Genomic DNA, 17,850 nt, shown 5'->3' with positions numbered 1-17,850 from the left:
TTAAGGTACCAGCAGGTCAAGTGAGATGCCTTAGAATCACTAAGAAAAAGAAAACGACTAAAAATGGTATATAGGCAGAGTATCCAAGTGAAAAGGACAGAATAGCTGTGCCAAGGGGCAAGGATTCTGGAAGCAATGTGCTACTCAGGAATTTGTATGCCTCAGTGGACAGTACATTTTTATTACATCTTAAATAAACTCCATTTGTGGTAGACAGAATAATGACTCCCCAAAATGTCTACATCCTAATCCCCAGAATCTGTGTGTGAGCAAGATGTGCTTTACAGATTAAGTAAATTAAAGACTTTGGGATAACAGATGATCTTGGTGAGTTCAATGTAATCACAAGACTCTTTATAAGAAGGATGCAGAGGCCAAAATCACCGATAAACATAGATGCAAAAATCCTCAACAAAATATTAGCAAACTGAATTCAACAATACATTAAAAGGATCATACACCATGATCAAGTGGGATTTATTCAAGGAATGCAAGGATGGTTCAAAATGCACAAATCAATCAACATGGTATATACCATGTTAACAAACTAAAAAATAAAAATCATATAATCATTCAATAGATATAGAAATAGCATTCTAACAAAACTCAACATCAATTTATAAGACAAACTCTCAACAGACTGGGTATAAAGGGAACACTACATACCAAAGGTCATATATATCAAGCCCATAGCCAACATCATATGGTCAAAAACTGAATGCCTTTCCTCTAAAATCAAAAACAAGACATGGATCCCTACTGTCTCTACTTTTATGCAACATAGTATTTGGCAGTCATAGCCAAACCAATTAGGCAAGAAAAAATAAAAATATCTAAACTAGAAAGAAATAAAACTGTCACTATTTGTACATTACATGATATTACATATAAAACACTGTAAAGATCACCAAAAAATTCTTAGAATAAATGAATTCAACATTTAGACAAGAATCAATACATAAAAATCTGTTGTTTTGCCCCATGTCAGGCTCTGAACTGATGGCGCAGAGCCTGCTTGGGATTCTGTCTCTCCTTCTCTCTGTCCCTCCCCTGCTCATGTTCTCTCTCTCTCAAAACAAATAAACTTTAAAAAAAATCTATTGTTTCTATACACTAATAATAAATTATCAGCAAGAGAAATTAAGTAAATAATCCCATTTACAGTGGCATCATAAAGAATAAAATACCTGGGAATAAATTTAACCAAGGAGGTAAAAGATGTGTACAAACTGAAAATTGTAAAACATTGATGAAAGAAATTAAAGGCACAAATATATGAAAAGATATTTCATGCTCTTAAACTAGAAGAATTAATGTTTTTAAAAGGTCCATATTACCCAAAGCAATCTACAGATTCATTGCAATCCCTTCCAAGATTCGAATGGCATTTTTCACAGAAGCAGAACAAACAATCCTAAAATTTGTATGTAACCACAAAAGGCTCCAAATAACTAAAGCAATCTTAAGAAAGAAAAACAAAGCTAGAGACATCACTCTCCCTGTTTTCAAAACTATATTACAAAGCTGCAATAATCAAAACAGTATGGGTAGCTACACTTGCGATAAGTACAGAATAATGGATAGACTTGTGGAATCACTATGTTGTACACTTGAAGCTAAAGTAACAGTGTGTGTTACATTACACTTCAATAACAACAACAACAAAAACAGTATGGTACTGGCATGAAAACAGACATACAGATCAATAGAACAGATTAGAGAACCCAAAAATAAACCCATGTTTGTGGTCAATTTTTAACAAAGGAGCCTAAAATATGTTATAGGGAATGAACAGTCTCTTTAGTAAATGGTGTTGGACAGGGGCACCTGCGTGGCTCAGTCAGTTAAGCATTCAACTTCGGCTCAGGTCTGATCTCATGGTTTGTGAGTTCAAGCCCAGTCAGGCTCTGTGCTGACAGCTTGGAGCCTGGAGCCTGGAGCCTGCTTCAGATTCTGTGTCTCCATCTCTCTCTGCCCCACCCCCACTCGCACTTTCTCTGTCTGTCCCTCAAAAATAAATAAACATTAAAAAAAAAAATTTTTAATGATGTTGGGAAAACTGGACAACCACATGCAAAAAAATGAAACTGGACCACTATCTTACACCATTCACAAAAATTAACTCAAATGGATTAAAGGCTTGAATTTGAATGTAAGACCTAAAACCATAAAACTCCTAGAAGAAAACATTGGCAGTAAGATCCTTGACATCAGTCTTGGAGATGATTTTTTGGATCTTACTCCCAAGGCAAAGGCAACAAAAGCAAAAATAAGCAAGTGGGACTACATCAAACTAAAAAGCTGACGCACAGCAAGAAAACCAACAACAAAATGAAAAGGCAACCTATGGAATGGGAGAAAGTATTTGCAAATCATATATCTGATAAGGGCTTAATATCCAATTCAACTCAATAGCAAAAAAAAAAAAAAAAAAAAGGAAAAGAAAAAGAAAAAGAAAAATCTGATTAAATAATGGTCAGAGGACCTTACCTTTACAGACATTTTTCCAAAGAAGACATACAGATGGGCAGGCAGCAAGACATCATGAAAAGGCAACATCACTAATCATTAGGGAAATGCAAATCAAAACTACAATGAGATATCATCTCACACCTGTCAGAATGGCTATCCTCAAAAAGATGAGAAAAAACAAGTGTTGGTGAGAATGTGGAGAAAAGGAAAACTCATGCACTGTTGGTGGGAATGTAAATTGATATAGCCACTATGAAAAATAGTATGGAATTTCCTAAAAAAAAAAAAATGAAAATGAAAATGAAACTACCACATGATCCAACAATTCCATTTCTGGGTATTTAATCAAAGAAAATGAAAGCAGTGATTCAAAAAAGATACATGCACCTCCATGTTCACTACAGCATTGTTTACAATAGCCAAGATACATAAACAATGTAAGTGTCAACTGATGGATGAATGGATAAAGATGTAGTACACTAATACAATGGAATATTATTCAGCCATAAAAAAAAGAATGAAATCTTGCCATTTGTGACAACATAGATGGACCTGAAGAGCATTATGCTAAGTGAAATAAGTCAGAGAAAAACAAATGCTGTATGATCTCATTTATAGGTGGAATCTAAACAAACAAACCAAGCTTACAGATAAAGAGAACAGATGGGTGATTGCCAGAGGGAGGAGTAGGGGGTGGGCAAAATGAGTAAAGGGGGTCAAAGGATACAACCTACAGTTATAAAATAAGTAAGTCATGGGGATGTAATTATAGCATGGTGACTGACTATAGTTAATATTTTATTGCATATTTGGAAGCTGGTAAGAAAGTAAACTTAAAGGTCCTCATCACAAGAAAAACAATTATAACCACGTATGGGGATGGATGCCAGCTAGATTTACTGTGGTGACCATTTTACAAGATATACAGATATCAAATCATGTATATTGTACATCTGAAACTAATATAACATGATATGTCAATTGTGCCTCAATAAAAAGAAATACATTTTATTTTTAAAAAGGATGCAGAAAAGTCAGAGAAGGCAAAGTGAGAAGCAGAGAGAAAAAAGGAGATATCATGATGGAAAAGAGGCAGAGAGGGAGACAGATTTGGGTTGTGCCACTGAGGGCTGTGACGATGGAGGAAGGAGTCAGGGAATACAGGCATCCTCTCAAAGCTGGAAAAGGGAAAGAAATGGACTTTCCCCTGGAGCCTCCAGAAAGAAGGAAGCCCTGATAATATCTTTTTTTTTTCCTTTTTTAGCTCATTTCTGATTTGTGACCTCTCAAACCATAAGATCATACATTTGTGTTGTTTTAAACCAATAAGTTTGTGGTAATGTGTTCTGGTAGTAATAGGAAAGTAATAAACATCTTAAGTGGAGAATGGAAACTGCACCCAGAGGGTCAAGACATTTGGCCTGAAGAAAGTGATACACATCCAGAACATGATTAGAAGATATAGCGAGCCCATCATGTTTGAAGCAATGAGGAAAATGGCACCAGTTGTAAATAGTATGCTAAAATATAAACAAAACCAACCAAACAAAAAAACATGCAAAATTTATAGGTGAAACCCATTGTGCTATGCATTGTCTACCACCATCATCATCACCACCAAAGGGCCCTGCCTCTGTGTAACTGAGATCATTTATTCATTTACTCACTCATTTAAACATTTACAAAAGCTTCCTGTGTTTCCTACAGGGAACAGCACCAACATTCGCCAAGTTAAACAGGTCATCCATGATTCCTTCCTCTCCCACGCCTCCACTGCCTCCTTGAATCCCTCAGTCAAAACAATCTGTGACCATATCTTATTGCTTGTACCTCTAAGTTTTCTCTTCAATATCTATGGCCACCCCTCTAGTTCAAGCCACCATCACCTCTCTCTAGCTTTACTGAAACAGCTTCCAATCAGTCACCTTTTCTCCAGCCTTGCAAGTCTCCAACCTGCTCTTCACGTACTACAGCCATACAGATCCTTCACAAACACTCATCTGAGGACACCTTACTACTCCCCTGCTTAAAACCCTTAATGACCCTCCAATGCCTTCAGGATAAAGCCCCAACTCCCCAACAAAGCTAACAAAGCTTTATAAGTTCCTGCTAGCCTCTTCTCTTGATCCTCACACTCCAGCTATACTGAACTTCTTTCAGACCCTTTGAGCATGCTCTCTCATCTCTGGGACTTTGACATGATGATCTATCTACATGCAACAATCGTTCTCCTCCTTTCCTCAAGACTCCCTCCTACCTATTTTCAGATTCAATTCCTCTAAGAAAAAAAAAAAACACAAAAAAAACCTCATGAACTCCCTCCCCACTTTAGGGTACACAGCAATCAATACATGCTTCTATTTTACTCTATACTTTATAAAATAAGAATCTTGGGGGGTGGGTGGGTAACATTCTTCATTTCTTCTACTACAATATAGAAATTAGTGCTAAAATTAGTACCAGACTTACTCCTAAATACAATAAATGTTGCATTTATCACTAAAGGAAACATGAAACAATAATGAAGTAAATCTGTGGTACGTGCATTTAAGGAAAAAGCAGCTTCCAAAACAGATGAAGACTCAAGAGAAAGAAATAAGATTCTTAGAGCTTCATAAAAAATCACGTTATTTGCAAAATTATAAAGACTGTTCATTTGTTGGGAGTCTTTGCTTTTCTATTTGAAATTTTTCTCTTGCAATGTTTCATAGAGATTCCACCTGAATAACTTAATTTTATGTTTGATAGAAGTATTCATTTATCATAAAAATTTTTAAACAGCTTCCATCAGTTAGCCTTTATATATGATAAACTAAAAGACTCTATGGAAAACATACACATACACAAACACTAATATAAAGAAATGTAAAAACAACATAAAGCATCTATTAACAGGAAGGTGCTCAAATAAGTTGCAGTACATTATTCAGCCACTTGAAAAAGGAAGAGCTATAGCTACTGCTATGAAAAGATGTCTATTATACATTATGTGACCAAAAGCAATCTGCAGAGCAGTATGTATGTTATTAGGATCACAATGTTTTCCAAATTGGGGGAGAGAAGGTGTGAAAAAGAAAAACTCCTGCACAAACAAGTTTGTCAACAGCCAATTTTATTTTTAGAATAAAAAATAGTAACAAGTCATCCATCAAGAAAAAATAAGTCATTATGTTTAAAACTCTATGTAAAAGGAGTTCTTCACCATAGCTAATATTATACTATTACAGAAAAATGTATGGTGTGTGACAGTAGGCAGAAGTCTCTATTAGCACTTCAGCAATATCTATCACATGACTGATGGTCTTTGTACTATAAATTCCTAAAAGCTTTCAACATCAAAGATGAAATTAACATTTAGTGCATTTGCTACATTTTATTACATTCTAGTTCTTTGGAAATTAGTGATTTATAAAATACATGGTAACTCTGTTAAAACAAACTACTCTGTAGCAAAGTAATAGCATGAGAAAACTTTTTAGAATGAGAAACACTGAAGAAATACAATTGTAATTACTGCCTTACCTTGTGAGCATGGCTTCTGAGGCATTTCTCTGTGGCAGTTAAATTTCAATTAAAAATGGGGAAACCGGCAGTGGGACAAACTTACTGACAGACTCAAGCTTCCTACTCTCTCAAATTCCATGTATATCACATGGTTCATTAGGTATGTAAAGGTGTATCTGATATCAAAGTATAGAAAGCAATAGGTAACAAGAAAGCAAAACACATGCACACATTCACGCAGACATACACAGACATGTTACTGTAAGAAAGTAAAATCTAGCAATACATATTAACCTTAATCCCTTACTTTCCTCATCAACAGTAGGCTTGGAAATATTATTGAAATAACTGAACTTTCTTCTCTTATCTCCAAACTTGAGATTTACAGGAGGAAAAAAAAATAGAGGAGTGCTGCATAGTAAAAATATAGTGAATACACAAAAGCTAAATGGAAAAATACAAACTGGGAAACATTATTTCTAAATTGGCAAATTCTCCAAACACCACTGGACTCATTTAGTGTTTTAGTAATACATTTGTTACTGACTTTATTCTCTTATCACACACTTTGATCTACCATCACAAATTATTTCATTATTTTTTTTAATTAAAGAAATGTTCAAAATAAACCTATGCCCATGGCAGAAATGAACCTGGGCCATACAAACAACTCTGTGCAGAGAAGTTATATAGTGCTGGGAATATAAATGAAGGGCGGTGTGACACAAAGAAAACCGTGGACTGAATTCCAGGAGGACTTAGAAGGTTATTTGCTTTCTCTGAGCTTCAGTTTCCTCATCTATTACAGGGAGGATTACTTACAGGTTTAACAATAATGTAAGTTAAGCACCTAAAACACATACCTGCACATCCTAGGTAATAATGAGTCTGATAAATAGTAACAGTATTTAGTATGTGCCAGATACTATTTTTAATGCTTTACAGGCATTAAATTAATCAATGAATGAGAACTCATCGCTGCCTCTGGCACTGCCTTTACCTTCTGCTCTCTCAGCCCTTTGGGTGTAGCTTGAAACTTTCAACACAAATTAAACAGCACAGAAATAATAATAGCTCTGTGCCGGGCACTGTACTAAACCATTTACATGGATTATTTCATTTAATCCTCATAACAACCTTTCCATCAATAAGGTAGGGAACTAATATTGACCTTCTTTCACAGATCAGGAAATTTACTTAGCCTTAGAAAGATTAAACAACTTGCCTAAGGTCACACACATGGTAAAACCTGATTTCAGAGCCTGAATGTTTAGCAACTCTGCTATGCTGAAAAGAAATATTACTTTTAATTCAGTAATGTCAAAATAGCAGAGGCATCTACTATCCAAAGTCGGTTGGCTTTTAAGGAGCTTTTGAAACAGATGAGTCAGACAACTTGTATCAGAATGAACGCGAGAAAATTCTCATCGGTTTCCACTTTTTCATTCAAATCCATTCCAATCTCCTCCCAAAGAAAATCTGAGGTGGTGAGAATTCCAATTCTTAACAATTTAAGCGCCAAGAGAGGTGATCAAACAGCAGTTTACTAACTGCTTATCTTCTGAGAAAGTAGTTGTTAGCGCGCTTCATCCGAGCAAAACAAAACCCAAAGCGTGACTTGGACTGGGCCTGCAAAAAAAACACCCCCATCTCTTCACTTAAAGACTGGATCAGCAACTCCACCGAGCGTCCCGTAAAGCACTCTTAAATCCATAAAGTTCAATCCCTGGGTTTGAAAAGATTACTTAGGAACCAGCAGTGACTCCATGAGGAAGCAAGCTTTCCAAGTTCTCCCTGGATTTCCAGAGCAATCTACAAGTCTTCCCTTTCTTTTGCAATCCTCCCCCAAGGCAGCCCTCCAAGCTGAGGGGTGCAGGTGGGAAAGCAGAGCCCTGCCCGGACCAGAGAGAACAAGTAGGGAAGAAGCTGTCAACTCTGCCGGCAGGCAAAAAGGAAGGTCTGTGTCATTCTCTCCCCAAGGTCAGTAACTTCATTCATTCTTCCAAAGGGTGGTGTTGAGGAATCAAGTGACCCTTATCTGTGCTACGCGCTTGGGGATAAGGGTGCCCCCGGAGACCCTCAACTAAACTGCAGGCTCTGATCCCTCTCTAGATTCCAAAGCAGAGCGGTAAAGGCGGATACCTCTTTCCCCACCTACTGTGTCTGCACCTGCCGTCCCCCCCGCCCCTGCACACCTGTTGCCGCTCACGCCACACACAAGGGTGGGCAGCAGAGGGCCGGGGAGGGCAGGCAAAACTTCACCTTGACAGCCCCAGGGACCAATCAGACGACGCGAACTCTGCGGCGGGCCAATCGCAGAACGTCTTGGATCCCGCAGCCCCAAACAAACCACCGCTTGGACTCCGCTGAGCGCGAGAAGGGGGGGTGGGGGTCCCTCGACCGGCACCTGAGGGGCAGCAGCCCCTAGAAGGCGAGGGAAGCCTCGCGAGTTAAAAAGAAGGCAAACGGGGAAGTACTCACTCGCCCTGGCGCGAGATGGTCACTTCTTCCTGCGGGGTGACATCTCAATTCAATCTGTGCGGAGCCGGCACGCCCCTGACCAACCGCCTCCGCCTCCGCCTGAGCCTCCGGGCTCGCAGCGGTTCGCCGCCTGTTTCGAAAGGACCAATCAGAAGGCGGAGGGAGGGCGTGGCTGGAGGCCCCGCCCCGACCGCCGGGAGCACGCGACCGGCGCGCGCGTCTCAGTCAGCCCAGGGTGCCCCTCCTTCCTCGTCTTGGCGTCTCCCAACTCTGGTGGCCAAACCCCGCTTTTCAACCGAAAGGCAAAGTGGCTCGGTCACGGAGCGAGTCCGCGCATCTGGCCCCTATGCGACCTCAGCAGCCCCGATATTTGTCCCGATAGGCATAAGAGGTGAGGCAGCATCGCCTCCAAACATCCTGAAGAGTTGCAAGGTAGAGTTCAAGGGCGTTGCCCTGAGTTTTATTCACATCTGTGAAGAGCCCTTACCAACCCTAAGCCACTGGAGATCTGGCTGTACTGAGGGCGCCACGGTTTCCGGAGACAAACTGTCACCCAGCAGGAATGGGAGTCGCTTCCTGACAGAGGTCCCTCTTCCTGTGAGGGGTTGGTGGTGAAAGATGGAGAGGATCCTGTAACTCCCAGTCACAACTGGAAGCAAAAAGACGATGTTGGCTCTTCAGGAAACATACCAGGCAACGGAGTAAAAAAAAAAAAAAAAAAAAAAATTAACCTTATCACAATGAGGGACGCTTATTAGCTGCTGTGAGGGTTTAAATAAAGCAGAGACTGGAGTTCGATGTAGCAATAAATAGGTCTCTAACTGTAACTGGCTTGCTAATAGTGAAGAAGAAAAAAAATCAATGGCCAAAAGCCTGGAGGCCCAGATCCTTCCCCTCTTGTTGGATTTTGTCAGGTCACGTCACTTCCCCGGGCTTCAGTTTCCCATCTGTAACGTGAGGGCGTTCCCCTGGAGTGAGGTTCTCTCTCTAGCGTTTATGCCTTCATTCACTCATCAAGAACAATGAGGAGGTTCTGCTGCTGCTTTGCTGAGGAGACTAAAATGAAGACAGTCCCCGCCTCCAAAGTGCTCAGCGGCCTGGTACAGGCTCAGTGAAGTTGTGCCAGAGAGGAAAGCCCCAACAGTCACGGAGGGTGACCATCAGAGGTTCAAAAGGAGCTGAGTTTTGAAGGATGAATAGGAATCTGCCAAGAGCGAGGATAATTGGGAATAAGGAGTGCTCATCACGTTTCCAGAGATGTGAGAGCACCTGGAATGTTCTGGGAATTATAGTTTTGAATGACTAAAGTTTGGGGATTGGGAGATGGGTCAAGCTGGAGGCGTAGGCACGATGAAAGGCCTGGTAGGTGCTCAGGAATTTAGAATTTTTCTTGGAAGTCGTTTGGGATTGGCTATTAAAGGGGTATGAGGTTTCAGAAAAAACAAAAAACAGTTTTCAAGGATTTCTGAAGAATAGAATAAGACTGGCGACAATTCCAAAAAAAAAAAGTTAGCCATCGCCTAAACTGATTCAAAAGTGATACAGCTGGAGAGGAAGAGGTCTCTGGAGATACCTAAGAGGCTGACTTATCTGGACTTGGTTACCATGTGACAGCGGTGCCAATCTAAGGAATGTGGGGAAAGAAAACTGCATTTTGGTTTCAGTTTGAAGTGTGAGAGGAACATGCAGGGTGGTTAGGTCTGAAGTGGTTTAAACTGGCTGATGCAGGAGACACAGATTTGAGAAGTTAATTCGATAAATATTATCAACTACTTGTTCTGCACCAGACTCTCTCCTAGCACAAAGGGTCCTGTTCTCACAGAGCTTATGTTCTGGGGTGGGTGGGTCAGATGGCCATTCAAACCTTGACAGTCTAAGTGGCAATTGAACCTGATGCCCTGAAGTGGTTGCTCCTTTTTAACTAAAGTTAATCCCAGAACCCTTTGCTCCCCCTGACTGCAACAGATCAATTTGCACAGGCCCTGCTGTTCAAATAAACATGTTTTATAATGTTTCTGTTTAAAACTAAAGGACAGTTTGTCACGTGACATCATTTAGCCAAATTTTGAAGTGGAGTTGTAGCTTTAAGTTGGATTTGTTGGGGCCTAATATAAAAATCTGGCCACTTCTCTATAGAACTTTTAAGAGTTGTTTGACAAGTCGTTCATTTTTTTTTCTTACACGCATACTATGTGCCTAAACATTTGAATACCACTTAATAAAAGTTGAAAGTATGTTGTACTCCTATATGTACTCTCTCTCCCTCATACACACACACACACACACACACACACACACACCACTTAGTATTTCTGAAGCACATACTGAAACTGGCAGCAGGATATTTCATGCTTGCTTTCTTTTTATTTTCATTGTCTTTGTAGTTTGTCTTGGTAACTTCTGTGCCTTATAAAGATATAAGACAGTGTGGAAGAAAGTGACTCTGCAATCAAAAAGTCTATGCAGGGGCACCTGGGTGGCTCAGTCAGTTAAGTGTCCAGCTGTCCAACTCTTGATTTCAGCTCAGGTCTTGATGTCACAGTATGCGAGATTGGGCTCTGTGCTGACAGAGCAGAGCCTGCCTGGGATTTTTCTCTCTCCCTGTCTCTCTGCCCCTCCCCTATGTGCTCTCTCTCTCAAAATAAATAAATAAACATTTTTTTTTTAAGTCCATTAAATCACTTCTCTTTAAGCCCATATCCTTCACTGAATAAATGTATAGATTGGGTGAGGAGTTCTCTTCTAAATTCTTTGATTCTTGGTGCTTTTCCCTTCTGTTCCCTTCCCTTCTTGTGCTTTTCCCTGCTTTTTACTTTCTGTACAAAAAGTAAGAAAGTTCTCCTGTTGCTTTCTAAACCTCACTTTTACATTAACTCCCAGTTAGTAACCCACACCCTAAGTGCACTCACCATCTTACCTATCTTGATTTTAACACTGCAATTACTAATTGAGGGTTCCACTTAATGAGGTACAATCTACTTTCATGTGTAGATTTTCTAATTAGTGGTTAGGTTAATAGCCATATTTTAGAGGTCCTTATTTTACTTGAAATTGCCATGGTTAGAACATGTACAGCAAGTCTCACCAGTCTGTGTCCATCAGATGACAAAGTCTATTATAAGATGACTTTGCCAGAATTATGAAGATGTACCTACTTTAAGAAAGTACCATGCTTGGAAATCTAAGTTTTAAAAAAAGTTATTACATTAGGAATAATCATTGACTAATCAAACATCTCTAGAGAATACAGAAGAACCTTCAAAATCATATGCACCTTGGATGTTGAGATATGATTTGGCTTTTTCACAGCCCTGAAAGAATGCTCTAGTGCTTAAAATATACCATAGTTGCAAAAAAAAGTTTAAAATGGATTAAGAACTTAGTGTGAGACCTGAAACCACAAGAGCCCTCGCTAGAAGAGAACACAGGCAGTAATTTTTCTGACATCAGCTATAGCAACACTTTTTTCGATATGTCTCCTGAGGCAAGGGAAATCGCAAAATAAATTGGGACTACATCAGCAGAGCAAAGGAAACAATAAAACTGAAAGGCAACCTATGAAATGGGAGAAGATATTTGCAAATGACATATCTGATAAAGGGTTAGTATCTAAAAATATATAAAGAACTCCCGCCGCCTGGTGGCTCAGTTAAGTGTCCTACTCTCGGTTTCAGCTCAGGTCATGATCCTAGAGTCGTGGAATTGAGCCCAGAGTTAGACTCTGCACTAAGTGTGGTGCCTGCTTAAGATTCTCTCTCTCTCTTTCTCTCTCTCTCTCTCCCTCTCCCCCACTTTCACTCTCTCTCTCTCTCTTTGGAATAAAATATATATATTCAAAGAACATATACAACTCAACACCACAAAAACAAATAATCCAATTTATTTTTTTCAAATAATCCAATTTAAAATATAGAAGACATGAACAGACATTTCTCCAAAGATGACATACAGATAGCCACAGACATATGAAAAGATGCTCAACATCACTAATCATCAGAGAAATTCAAAATCACGATGAGATATCAACTCACACCTGTCAGAATGGCTACAGTCAAAAATACAAAGAACAACAAGAAAATACAAGAAATACAAGAAACAAGAAGTGTTGGCAAGGATGTGGAAGAAAAGGAACTCATGCACCATTAGTGGGAATGCAAACTAGTGCAGCCACTGTGGAAAACATTATGGAGTTTCCTCAAAAAATTAAACATAGAACCACCATATGATCCAGTAATTCCACTACTGGGTGTTTACTCAAAGAATACAAAAACACTAATTTGAGAAGATATACACACCCTTATGTTTATTGCAACATTGTTTACAATAGCCAAATTATGGAAGCAGCCCAGGTGTCCACCGATAGACGAATGGATAAAGATGTGATACACACAGAAGCACACACATGCACACTTACATATGTGTGTATATATATATATATATATATATATATAAGTATATACAGTGGACTATTATTTATCCATAAAAAAGAATGAAATCTTGCCAGTTGCAACAACATGGGTGGATCTAGAGAGTATAATGTTAAGTGAAATAAGTCAGAGACAAATACCATATGATTTCACTCATTTGTGGAATTTAAGAAAAAAATGAACAGAGAAAAATGAAGACAAACCAAAAAACAGACTCTTAACTACGGAGAACAAACTGGCAGTTACCACAGGGAGGTTGGTAGGGGAATGGGTGAAATAGGTGAAGGGGATTAAGTGTTCACTTATCTTGATGAGCCCTGAGTAATATATAGAATTGTTGAATTGCTATATTACATACCTGAAACGAATATAACACTGTATGTTAGGTATACTAGAATTTTTATTTTTCATTTTTTTAATATTTATTTTTGAAGAGAGAGAGAGAGAGATAGAGAGACCGAGCGTGAGTGGGGGAGGGGCAGAGAGGGAGACACAGAATCTGAAGCAGGCTCCTGACTTTGAGTTGTCAGCACAGAGCCCGACGTGGGGCTTGAACTCACAAACTGCGAGATCATGACCTGAGCCAAAGTCAGGTGCTTAACTGACTGAGCCACCCAGGAGCCCCTGGAATTTTTTAAGAATACCTTAGTTGTTGCTTTTTTTGTTTTGTTTTGTTTTCTTTTGATTGATTCGTTGTTTTGTTCTGCATTTTGTGGCAGCTGCTGTTGCATTTAATGTCTTGATATTTTTGGGTGTCAATCTATGGATTATGTCTCATGTGAAGTACTGGATAAAATTTGGGGGCAATGGAAGTCTTGATTTATTCACAATCAATTAAACTACTCATTCAGCAGATAGTCTATTGAGAACCAACTACATTAAAAACAACATTTAGCTTATCTTAAAGAAATGTATATTATTATAAATATATATAAGTAATTCAATGATATAAAATGTTACAATAACAACAGTTGTGATTAATACTAAAATGTTCTACCTATGTAGTGGGTGGAATAGTGTGCCCCCACGCCCAAATTCATGTCCATCTGGAACCTCAGAATGTGAACTTATTTGTAAATAAGATCTTTACTGATGAACTCCCTCTTCAATTTTGAGAATTTGCTAGTATGGCTCACAGAACTCTGGAAACAGTTTATTTACTATTACTGGTTTCTTATAAAGGGTACAACTCAATAATAGCCAAATGGAAGAGGCACAGGGTTGGGTCTGGGGGTGGGGGAGAGGACATGGTGTTTCCATGCTCTCTCCAGCACCCTGTACCCCAGCACCTTGATGTGTGCACCAACCCAAAAAACTCTCCAAACCCATCATTTAGGGATATTTATGGAACATCCATTACACAGGCATGATTGATTAAATCCCTGGCCACTGGTAATTGACCTCTCCCCACTTCAGAGTCTGGGGATGGGGTTGAAAGATCCAGCTCTCTAATCACAAGGTTGGTTCCTCTAGCAAACATCTCCCATTCTGAAGCATCTAGATTCCGCCCCCCCCATCACCTTATTAGCATAAACTCAGGTGTGGTTGAAAGCGGCTTGTTATGAATAACAAAAGATGCTCCTTTCACCCCTATTAGGAAATTTCAATGGTGTTAGAAGCTCTGTGTCAGGAACCAGGGACTAAGCGCCAATATGTATTTCTTATTGTATCACAGTTTGCTACATGACAAGCATTATTATTTGCCATTACAAGGTCTTAACTACATGAATAAATCCACACTTACAGGAGAAACTCCTAGCTCTCTCCCTTCCAGCTCATTTCTCACCACCTTCTGTACAGATGCCTTGTGATCTAGAAACACCAAACCACACTCCTTTCCTAAACTGGATCTCATCTTTCACGCATTCAGAAATTTACTTCTCTATCTTAAGTGTCCTTTCTTTACCAGCCCTCTTCCTTGGTGAGCCTGCAACTTCCCGCTTCCTTTTCATTCAGGAACTAAATCCCTTGAGATGGTAGGGGCTGGTATCTTCATTTCACAATGGGGAAACCGAGGCTCAAGAACGGTTGTGCACTCTAGATCTCTCCCCAGATTACTTGTGCTTTTTAACATCTGCACAACTCCCCACCCTTTGCTTTTGTTCCTGCCACCCCTTCCACTTTTAATCCTCCTTCCTCTCACCCTGATCCATGGAAGTCCTGGCTATCTTTCCAAGCCCAAGGGAAATCCCACCTCCATAAGACTTGCCCAGTGAGCCCATAAAACTTGCCTCTGCACTTCTTTATAAACCCCTCCTGGAAGTTACTTTGTCCCTATAGGGATCTTTACTTAATGGGGATTCAAGTCTTGTTGCAGCAAGTGGAATTCAATTAGTACTAGCCCCAACTCATTCCTCTTTCCTCTATGCTTAGGACTTCAGGGTTGCTCTAATATTTGAACACAAAAAACCTTTCGCATGCTAAGCAAAGCTTCATTTTGACTGACTTCAGGAGAAAGGGAGATATAAACCCATTACTTACAGAAGGTGTTTTATTGTGTTCACCAAAGGATAATGGGGAGAAGAATGCAACAGTATAACAATGAATGAAGGAAATGAAGGAATTCCTGCTTTGGGGGAAGCATACAACAGCTGTGCACCCAGCTGTAGGAGTGTTTTCCAAAAGCAAAACAAAACAAACCAAAAAAAAAAGATTGATTACATGCACTGAAGCCAATAGTGAGTACTTTTAAGAGAGAAAAGGGAATATTCCAACACTGGAGTTATCTGCATACTCTGGATTTGTAAATACTGCTTCAAGACCCTAATTGTGGAAAGGGTTTGCTTGAGGGAATACTTCACGTGAGAATCATTAACTTTTCTGTGTGCTATCTCTTTGAACTTCAAATGAAATAATCTGAGGGCTATTACAAATAAATGAATATTCACCAGAGCTTCTTCAGGGATTAGAAGAACACCATTTGTGCTGTGAGAGTTTAACCATCACCCCACCCCCGGGCCCAATATGATGTCATTGACCGTTTAAAGAAATGAGTTTGTATATTTTTCAAATTTTGTTCTGGAAGAAAAGCCTGTTGCCATTATGCTGAGTTTATTGCCAAAATTGAACACAACTCTTTTATAAAATATATGCAACAAGGTAAGATAAAGAGCAAAATGAAATTTTCCCTATTTCAAAAGATAGAAGTGAAGAATGATCAGTTTGATTAGGCAAACAGGGCATGCCACTTAGAGTGAAAGAATCCCTGAAGCCATGTAAAATACAATGTAAAGAAAGTAATCCTATCTAGCTTCATATTTACAATGGTAGAAGTTACATAATTACTGCATAAATATTCATCAAAATTCTTGTGTGAAACCAGGTACAAATGAAATAAAAGAAAGTTATACATCAGATTTCTATTATAAGGAAAATAAATCACTAGATGCTGTTGCTCCTGCAATGCTCATCACTGCACATCCCAGATTTCACAGAGAAGTGGGGTAAATTTGTGGTCATTTACTCTCCAAGACATCAGCATCTCGGCATGGTGATGATTGAATGTCCGCAACTCAGTCAGTCGACCCAGGAGACAGGCAAAGTGTTGAGGATTTTCAGGCTGATAAATCTTGCACAGCTTTTGTAGCACATCAAGCAGTGGTTCCTGAAGCTTCTCTACTGCCTCTCTGTCCTTTATGTATTGTCTGTCTGTTTTGAAGTTTAAAATAAGAAGACAAAATAAAAAAGTAGAAAAGTATTCATTTGGCATAATAATAGCAATGGTAACTTTCTTGCAACGTAACTTACAAATGTGCACTTCTAAATGTACAAATAACGTGTTCAACTTGATGAACTTGCACACACACACGTATATATTCATGTAATCACAACTAGATCAAGATATAGAACATCTACTGGCCCACCACAGAAGCCTCTCTAAATTCTCCTTTTGATCCATGCCCCCAAAGGTAACCCATATGGTAGACATAAGCATCATTTCTAGTGGGTGTATTCTAAGTAGCAGAATTGCTAGGTCATAGGGTGCATGTGTGTGTGTGTGTGTGTGTGTGTGTGTGTAGCTTTAGGATATATGGTCAAGAAGTTTTTTTAATTGTAAGTTTTCTGGTAAAAAAATTAAGTAACAACTAGTTTCTGCCTCAATATTATATATAAAAATGGTTTAAGGCTAATATTGAAATATTGGAAACATCCTGAATATCCAAACATGGTAACAATTAACTAAGTAATTGTACATTAATATGATAAATATGATGAATACATATATTTCAACAGTTTTACCGATATAATTTTTTAATGACATGGGAAAAAAACTTTAAAGAAAAGATAGTATGCTCTATATTATGTTAAAAAAGATGTAGGGGCACCTGAGTGGCTCAGTCAGCTAAGAGTCCAACTCTTGATCTTGGCTCAGGTCATGATCTCACAGTTCATGAGATTGAGCCCCATGTCATTCCATCTCCACTCTGATAGTGCAGAGCCTGCTTGGGATTTTTCTCTCTCCGTCGCTCCCCTCCTTGTACTCTCTCTTTCTCTCAATAAATAAATACATACATACATACCTACATACATACATAAACTTAAAAAAAAGTAAGTTTAAAAAGGATGTAACTTCCTTTACTTCCCTGTTCAAATTTCAATCCCTTAGAAAAGCCTTTCCTGCCCACCAATTATAACATTCTGCTGCCACTTTCCTTCCTTATAGCCTCATCTTTATAGTTGTTTTACCATTACCACCTCCTGAAAGTTATTTTTGTTTCTTCATTTATGGTCTTTCTCATCCTACTAGGCTGCAAGCTCTATGTAGCTATATTTGGCCTGTTTCTTTACTGCTATATCCTCCATTGTCTGGAACCATGTTTAGTACATAGTAGGTGTTCCAAACTCAATTATTCAATGAAAGACTTTAATGTTTACAGGAAAGGCTGGGAAGAACTACACTGAAATATTAACAATGATTCCATTTGAGTAGTGGAATTACAGGCCATTTTATTTTTTCTTTATGCCT

The 17,850-nt window shown here is 38.9% G+C and overlaps 2 protein-coding genes across 7 annotated transcripts in view; both read right to left on the bottom strand.

The window, feature by feature from the left end:
* Positions 1-8,590, bottom strand: part of GAS2L3 (growth arrest specific 2 like 3) — a 40,267-nt gene extending 31,677 nt beyond the window's left edge. The window contains exon 1 of one of the 2 annotated variants that reach the window (XM_015070861.3): positions 8,458-8,590. The gene's annotated coding sequence lies outside the window, so the exon portion shown is untranslated. The other variant, XM_053226651.1, reaches the window with a different exon arrangement.
* Positions 8,591-13,326: 4,736 nt separating this feature from the next.
* The window catches only part of NR1H4 (nuclear receptor subfamily 1 group H member 4), a 76,566-nt gene continuing 72,042 nt past the window's right edge, over positions 13,327-17,850 (bottom strand). For all 5 annotated transcript variants that reach the window (XM_015070859.3, XM_015070860.3, XM_027071007.2 and 2 more), the window contains one exon: positions 13,327-16,532. In XM_015070859.3, coding sequence (XP_014926345.1) covers positions 16,294-16,532 — 239 coding nt within the window. In that variant the 3' untranslated portion in view covers positions 13,327-16,293. The remainder of the gene's footprint in view (positions 16,533-17,850) is intronic.

Source organism: Acinonyx jubatus, chromosome B4, assembly GCF_027475565.1.
Source record: "Acinonyx jubatus isolate Ajub_Pintada_27869175 chromosome B4, VMU_Ajub_asm_v1.0, whole genome shotgun sequence".
NCBI lineage: Eukaryota > Metazoa > Chordata > Mammalia > Carnivora > Felidae > Acinonyx > Acinonyx jubatus.
The sequence above is the reverse complement of the archived record's forward strand: the minus strand, read 5'-3'. Positions and strand labels throughout refer to the sequence as shown.